This window comes from Plectropomus leopardus, chromosome 12 (assembly GCF_008729295.1).
Source record: "Plectropomus leopardus isolate mb chromosome 12, YSFRI_Pleo_2.0, whole genome shotgun sequence".
In the NCBI taxonomy this organism is placed as follows: Eukaryota; Metazoa; Chordata; class Actinopteri; order Perciformes; family Serranidae; genus Plectropomus; species Plectropomus leopardus.
The window spans coordinates 7,681,418-7,689,721 of record NC_056474.1 but is presented as its reverse complement, the minus strand read 5'-3'; the positions used below and the strand labels follow the sequence as shown (position 1 = coordinate 7,689,721).

Sequence of the window (8,304 nt, the reverse complement as noted above, 5' to 3'; positions counted from 1 at the left end):
TTGCTAAACTCTCACAGTCTATACGAGGCTGAAAGCGTTGCCTTGAAAGATTACATTTACAGTCTAAAAAATTGTATCTGTACTTAACAAACAAGTTGATTTTCTTTGGAAACAGGTTGATAGCAGTAGATTTTCTTCACTTCAATTATGGGCAGAAATGGCTTGAAAAAAGGGGGGAAATGTTTGCAGCGTTGAGCAGAGGCAGAATTATCCCCGGTGCCTCCTCATCCCACTCTCAAGGTAACATGAAAAACAAGCGAGAGCGCGGCAGCAGAGGCGAGAAATGACACAAAATGAAGCAACAGTGGAGGCAGACGGTGCAGACATTGTGGACAGAGATGAGGAGAATAAGATAGAGAGGGGGAGGAAAAAAGAGGGGACAGATAGAGAGATGATGGAGGAGGAGGGGAGATGGTATGGGGGGGGGTTGCTGTTAAGGAGGGGTGGAGGCTTTGTAAATCTGAGAGGCTGGAGGCGCATTTGAATTCAGGCTGTGTGTCTCCTGCGCTAGCCGAATGTTACCTGCTCTAGCATGGCAACAGAGAGAGAGGGAGAGCGGTGAGCTTTCGGCTGCAGCCTCCACACACAGAGACAGACACACACACTCACACACACACACACACACACACGTGCAGACACAGTCACAACAGGAGTGCAAAGAGTGACTCAGGTAAGCAGGGACGCTCCTGATGAGAGAGGACTCCTGAGAGAGGGAAGCAGCGTGTTGGAGGGAGACTGGAGGAGGAGCTATAGAGCTGAGATTTTTTTGAGGAGGAGGAGGAAGAAAATCGCAGAGAAACTGAAAATCTAGACTCCCAGGGTGGGCTTACAAGGAAGAGATAGACGGTTATACAGGCACAGACGGATGTGGAGTGATGCGAGAGCTCTGATTGGATAAATCTGTCCAGCACTGAGAGACACACACAGAAGAAAATGACATTTAATTTTTGGAGAAAGACTATTCGGGGGGCTTAAGCCTGGAGGGTTTTCAACAGGGCGATTCGGGACAGAGAGAGGTGCGAGGTGTGGTGGTGGTGGGAGGGTAAATAAACACAGGATGGCAGAGGAACCACCTGTCCTTCTGAGATGAGGTGAGCACACGAAAACATACGCACTTCTCCGCACATCCACGGGACAGAGCGCAGGACTTTGAAGATGCTGTGAGACGTCTGGACTCATCTGTAACTTATGAGAACGCCCAGGTGATCAGAGAACCTGTGGACACAAAGAGAGTCTTTTTAGCCGAAACTCCCCGAAGAGGTGGCGATCAGGTGGATCACCTGTGCCATGAGGATCCTGTGTGCGAGCCTGGCCTGAGACGACCCGCCCCGGAGGCTTCCATCGGCCTGTCCCCTCCTCTTCCCCCCCTGCAATTGGATGTCTTGATGTATTGCTGTGGGCTGGGACACTGGCGGAGAGTGCAGTCCACCTATGTAAGTGACCATCGCAGCATCACTTGCATGTTTTGATCCCATAGCAACAGCAGCAGCGAGGAGGGGAGTGATACATCAGAGCCACGTTATGATGCTGTGATATGTGTGCATTCACTGTATACTTTTGCATGATTCAGTCACATTTACAGCCCTTTGCATCTGCAGTCTGGAGGCACAATAATCTACTTGCAGGTGTGAGACTCCTGCAACCTGTTATTCGCTGCTAAGGTGTTCACTTCTTAGTCTATGTGACTTTTTAGCCGGGCTGCAGTTATCGGGACAAACAGCATTGTTGTATTGATCCCAGTCCAGGACTACATGAAAACATTACCTAAAAGCCAATAATATGAACGGGATGCTTTCACATTTGGTTTGCCATTGAGAGGCAACAGTTTGGGTGATTTTAAATGCTTCAAAGAGCTGTCCTCCTCATATCATGTGTCCTGGCTGAGCTGTCTGAAGGAGCAGAGGAGCGGGGGAGGACAGACAGGTGCAGTTATCTCATTACAGGCCAGGTTTTACTGTCCTCTCAATGACAGAGAGGAGCAGGGAGGACCGTTTCTCCTCCACCTGTTTCTCTTTTTCTTCTTATCTTTCCACTCTTTTCCTCTCCTCTCTGCCAGTGCGTCTGCCGCTTCATCGCTATTGTTGCTTTTCTCTTCACACAACCTCCGTTAAGTCCTGTTGCAGCTGATGCCACAGAGTCTCTGTGCATTGTGTGATGGCGCTGACTGCGGAGGACCCCTATCGCAGCCACATTCCTACATGAAATAGGCTTACTGTCAGCCCTCAGTACTCAATAGGCTGTCAGCGCAAAGCCTCGCAGATTACCACATGCCGTTCTGCTGCATGCAATGTGTGCCCACCTCAGCAACAAGCCAGGAGAGAAACTTAAGGCCGCGCAAAAGCAGTGACACATCGAGAAGTGGGATGTAAGGGACAGCAGGCAGTGTGGTGTCATTTGCTTTTGTGTGGTCGTGACGGATTTAGCACAAGTAGAAACTGAGCATGTAAATGTAAGGAAGTTAAATATATCAGCAAAATGTGTTGTTTAGATGCGCTCAAGCTTGAAAAGATTTTTGAGAAATGGTGAAATGTGCTTCTGCCTAATGTTGTGCAAGTACATTAGTCAGCCGTTATTTTCACTCCATTTGCTGACCTACGCAGTCAGCGATGATAAAAGAACCCCCCCGAGAAAATAGATTTTTCTTCACTCTTTCCTTCTTTATTTTGATATATTTGGTTTTCTTTCATAGTGCTTCTAAGAAATGCTTTAGATTCAACTGAGTTGGGAACGTCACTCCAAAAAGGTTGGAATCCACTGGTTTAGGAAACATTTCTGATTTATCACATTCTGACTCTTATATATTGGGAAATGTTAGTTTTGCTCAAAGTAAAAATAACACACTGTCTACACTTTCCAGCACAAACCACGAACCATTTCAAATTCATATATATATATATAAATATATAACATTTTTATTAAAATAACTTCTTTAAAGAAACGCCCCTCCAGGTGTGGCCTTTGCTGGCAGAGAACAGAGCTGGATTACCTTAAGTGCTGTCCTGGCTCAAAGAAGGATCTTGAGACATCTTGCTGTTCTCTGCTTTAGTTGTTCTTCTAACGTCAGTGTCCGAAAAGCTCGGCCAACAGGTGAAGGGCAGGGCTCAGTCACTCCCATTATATAAATCCGCTGAAACCTCAGGAAGAAAAACAAAGATATGTCAGGGGGGAAAATAAATTAGACTTTTTCTTCTTAACATTTGTGTCAACTTGTTTTAAAATTGTTGGAGGGAAACACTTCCTCCTTATTCGTGTGCATTTTTAACATCTTTACAATTAAACCCTATGAAACCTGAATTCACATCACTTTTCTTGCACTACTTTCAGATGCCTTTCAAGAAGTATTGAAATCCTTGAACCCTGAGAAAAAATTGGTTTGTTTTCTTTCAAAAACATGGGGGGAAAGGCAGATAACACCTTGGCAAGAAATCTCTTTCAGATTGCAAGAAATTAACACATTTAGAATTTTTTTAGCTAGGGAAAAAAATCCAGAGAACTCAATTTAAATAATCATGATTACATTTTTTCTATATTTTTTCAATTAATTTTAAAGAATTATCATCAATTTCAAGCAGCCTTTTTAGATCACTTCCTTTTATTGGTTTATTTTTAGTGTGCTAATTTTCAGGTAAGTTTCTTGTACTTTTTTTTTTTATTACAAATTTCTTGCTAGTTTCTGTGTCATTTATTCTTAAATTGCTCATTGCGTTTTCCAATGTTTTTTGGGAAAAAAAATCAAGTCAATTTGCCCAGGTTTCAAAGGGTAAAACATAACATTTGGTTGTTAAGATAGTTGTCATTTCTTCTCTGAACACTGTATGAAGTCAGGTGAGACAGTTTAACTTGCAAGACCTTTTGCCAAAAGGCATAAACAAATGTTGCACTGTGTGTTGTAGCAAGGAGGGAATGTCATCTTTTATTTTGGGGGCGTTTTGGCTTCAATTTATAGTGTATATAGTCTAACCTGGCCCTGGGAACCAGTCAAATCTGCAGCCTCATGTTTTATTTGTTCTGGCAGATGCGTCTGGTTCACCTCCTGTTCAGACAGATTTTCAGCCGACCTGGCCCGGGTCGGGCCGATCACAAACATTTACATAATATGTGTCGGGCTTGTTATGATGACTGACAGCTTGTGGAGCCTTTGTGTTTTATGCAAAATACATGACGACATCATGTTCTGTTCACACAACCTCATGATGGGGACACTAAGGCGAGCATAAACCTAGCTTAGCAGTGTTTCCCCAGAGTGTGTGTGTGTGTGTGTGGTGGTAGCTGACAACTGGGGGATGACAGCAAACTTTTTGTTTTTGGTTTTTCTGTCTTTTAAATGTGTGTGTCCCTTTATATCATTCTGTGTCCCCTCTCTGAGTTTTAGTTTTTGCAGCTTTGTGAGCACCGTTCAGGTGAAGCTTTTCATGAGTTCTTTTTTTCCTCAGTTGCAGTTTGTAACTTGTGGGGTAGGCAATTGATCTTTCGATCCAGTCAGAGCTGATCAGGACAGTGGATAAGAGGAGAAGCCGCAGCAAACTTTCAGACCCAGCAGAATGAATGGTTAAGTTTCACTTTCAATGCGCCTGATGCACAGCTGCACCATCTGTGCCCACAGTACGCTCTGTGCTCTGAGAGTGCGGTGAAATGCATAACCAAATGATACTTCAACAGCGCTCCTAATCAACGGTCCAGCTCCAAAAATAGAAAATCTATTTGTGGCAGCAGATGTTTTAATTGTGGCAGACCGCCACAGTTGAATGTGTGGGGAACCCTGCTTAGTGAAGCGGAGCGTTATTCAAGCATTATCGAAAAACAACCGATATGTTTGCATGTGTAACTTGTGTGTAGGTATTATTTTCAAATTCTGAAGGCAACAGGAACAGAAACACTCATTCACAGACATATTTATGCTGCACCATCACAGTTCATCTCTGTATGCTATAGTCTGTATACATTTTTCTGTGACTTAGCGTGATGTCCATGTGCGAATTACTAGACAGTTGGCTTCTTGGCACAGATTTGCAAAAGGCCTCACCACCTTTTCCGCACATGAAACAAGACAAACAGACTCTGTGATGTTTCAGCATCTTTTTTTTTTTTTTTTTTTTTTTTTGGTGATTTGTATCTTTTTGTAGTTGTTTACTTCCTCTTTAAGGTAATTCTGTCTTTTGTTCATTTTCTGTCTCTTTGTGTTTTTTTTGCCCATTGTTGCAGTGATTTTGTATCTCTTTGCAGTTCCATACATCTATGTCTCTTTGTGGTCATTTAAAGTCTGTGGTTGGTTTGTATTAAATTGACAGGTTGTAGGTGAAGACACTTGGGGCCCCAGAAGAGGGCTATTGAGAAATACATTCATTGTTATGTCACATGTTGTTTTGTTGCTCTGATTGGTTGTACATCTTTTTAGTTGCATCGAGAGCTTTCCAAAATTAGGGAAGTTGATGAGCCTTCTTGGAAACTGAAATGAACAGAGAGCTTCCAGACTAACTTGCATTTGTTCTTTGGTCTGGCGATTTGTCAGGCTATATACAGTCAAGAGGAGGTCTGAGTGTGGATGAGAGGAGACACATTCCCCCTTGTTAGCAAAGTGAGTTCCCATTTGTTAACCTGCCATCCCTCTTCAAGTGCCGTCCTATCTGGACCTTGACCTATAACCGATTAATTATTGAGAATTATTTCTCAAAACTTGAACAATATTTTCAAAATGTCGATAAAACACAGTTGCGTTTCCATTGAATGATGTTCTGCGACTTCTCCTCTCGTGACAGAATTCCAAGAAGCATGCCGATGGATGTCCAAAAGGTTTACTTCTATTGCAGCCACTGCACTAGCCATCGTTATTTCCAATTGAAGGTGACATAGGCGTGTTATGCGAGCTATAATGAAAAGGCAAGCCCCTCATACATGGCTACGTATGAGGGATTTCTGGGGAGTGATAGTCCACGATTTCACAGAGGAATTGTGGATTCAAAACTTCTGAATGATCCGCTCAACTTTTAAAGAGTTAGGGAGCCATTTCCTTATCGACAAGGGCATAGCCATAGCATCATGTGACCTATAAAAGTGAAAAAAAGTGTTACCATTGCAGTTTTGCTAAATTTGGCATTTTTTAATTGTCTGAAATGCCACCTCATTTGTGCATAGAAATGTTTTTTTTTTTTTAATTGACATGTTTTCATCAGGTCAATTTCATATTGGCAATTTCAATTTGCACAGTTTGAGAGTTAATGCCTCTGTTCGGGCTTCTGCTGTGACTCAAGGCGTCGAGTTGATCATCCAGTAACCAGAAGATTGGCGGTTCAGTCCCTGGCTCTTCCAGTTCACATATCTTTATCAAGTAGTAAGAGGCACATTGTGTGTACTTTGTGAGGTGTGTGACTGTGACATGTAGTATTAAAGCACTTTGAGAGGTCAGAAGACTGGAAAAGCACAATACAAGTACGGGTCCATTAACCATTTGCCCACCTTTCATAAAGTGTGTCAGTGTTTAAAGCATGCTGTACTTTAGAGGCTTGTTAGGAACCAAAAGATCATTTTATGGGAAGATTCAAAATTTCCTTTCATGTTTTTATAGTTAGTGTAAGGCTGCGTTCTTCCTGTGTTAACTTTATAAGTTGACTTACTCAAGGGCTGTGGGTAAGGAAAGAACGGGAACAACGTCTTCTCAGTTTCTCCGTCACTTTAATGTCCGCTTCATCAGTAGGACAACGATCACTCAACTCAATACACAGCAAGATGATTCATCACTTAACTCCTCTCATATCACTCCGCAATCGAAACCATCCTTGACCTTAACCCTTAAACCTAGACTTACTAGACTTACTATCGATTTATTTGTGCAACATTCAGACGTTTGTTCAATTTAGCAAGAAATGTTGAGCAAAATGCAAGAAATTTGTTAAAAGAGAAAAAAATATTAGAAAATTGTCAAAGAACTAGTGGAAAATCTTTTCTCGTTTTAATTTTTTCTGTTTTCTTCCTATTTTTGCTATTTTTCCTGGTATTTTTCTTGTGACTTTGTACTAATTTCTTGCAATTTTTTGAGCAATTTCTTGGGAAGTTGCTCATTGCCTTTTTTTCAAGTTTTTGAACGAAATCAAACTAATTTACTCAGGTTTCAAAGGGTTAATGGGCAGGTGCACCACATTATGTACTTCTTAATTTTAACTTATTTGTCTGAATAAATCAGAGAATATAGTTTGTCTACCAAATAAGATATAGCTCCACAAAAATAAATCTCATAACTCTTAACTTAAGTGAATTCTCCCTTAGCATGCCTCATGTGTTCGTATTTCAGTATGTCAGTACCGAATATCGCTTTATTTTGGTGGGGATTTCAGCTAATGAGTCATGTGTAAACAGTCATCCTCACAATAGGAAGAATTAAGAAAGAATTTGAAAGAAGTCATTGTTATAAAATCATTATTTTACTGTGCATGGAACAGACAGAACCTGGATTTACCTGCTGTGTACCTGATCATCAGTTTGAGCAGGATTGTCACGGATGTTGATAATCGCGCACGAGTTTGTGTGACTGTTGGGAGAGGCTTAAAGATTCAAGTGAACAGATAACGTCACAGATGGGGGCTATCATACTTGTCTAATTTTCGAGTGGTGGCAGTGAGTTTCTCTTGTTACCTGGATTCCTACACGGTCACTGAGACAGGCTTTTAAAATGTGATTACTGAAATTCATTCAGCCGCTCGCAGATGCATAGTCTTAAATCTGAAGGAGATTTATGTGGAGACACTACAGCACTGGAATATTCTCAAGGCATGACCAGAATATCCTGCTGAGTTTTGATTAAGGTACAGGAAATACACTCCACTGTGAGCTCACCTCCAGTGTTTTTTGGACTTTTTTGGTTCCACATTTCTGCCTCCAGTTTCATTTCATGTGCAGCACCTCTTGAATTTTTTATACTGCAGAGGTAGTTGTGTTTTTTTTTCCTCCTGCGTGGCCCTTTTCTGTCGAGGTGAATCCATAGGGACCACAGATCCATACAGCGCTAAGGTGGACATTGATTATAACGCTGAATCAAAATCCCGTGGATTTGGTAAACACGCTGCAAGCTGTGTTCGTATTGACTTGTTTCCACACTCAGCATTCACACTGCTATTTCCTACTTCACCGCAGGCGATAGAATTGTAGATCACAGACGAGTTTCTGTGTAGGACCAAAAAAGCTCTTCAGGGCTGCTCAGCCTCAGCGGTTTATTTATTTATTTTCATATTCTTAGAAATGCAGTTTCGAGGAGTAAAGGGGGCTTACATTAATTGCTTATAAGTTAAAGAAAAAATGAAGCTGTTGCAATTA

At 41.7% G+C, this 8,304-nt stretch overlaps 1 protein-coding gene across 1 annotated transcript in view; it reads left to right on the top strand.

The window, feature by feature from the left end:
* Positions 1–1,385: 1,385 nt before the first annotated feature.
* Positions 1,386–8,304, top strand: part of LOC121951930 (voltage-dependent L-type calcium channel subunit beta-3-like) — a 47,759-nt gene continuing 40,840 nt past the window's right edge. Inside the window, exon 1 of the mRNA XM_042498424.1 lies at positions 1,386–1,433. Coding sequence (XP_042354358.1) covers positions 1,386–1,433 — 48 coding nt within the window. The remainder of the gene's footprint in view (positions 1,434–8,304) is intronic.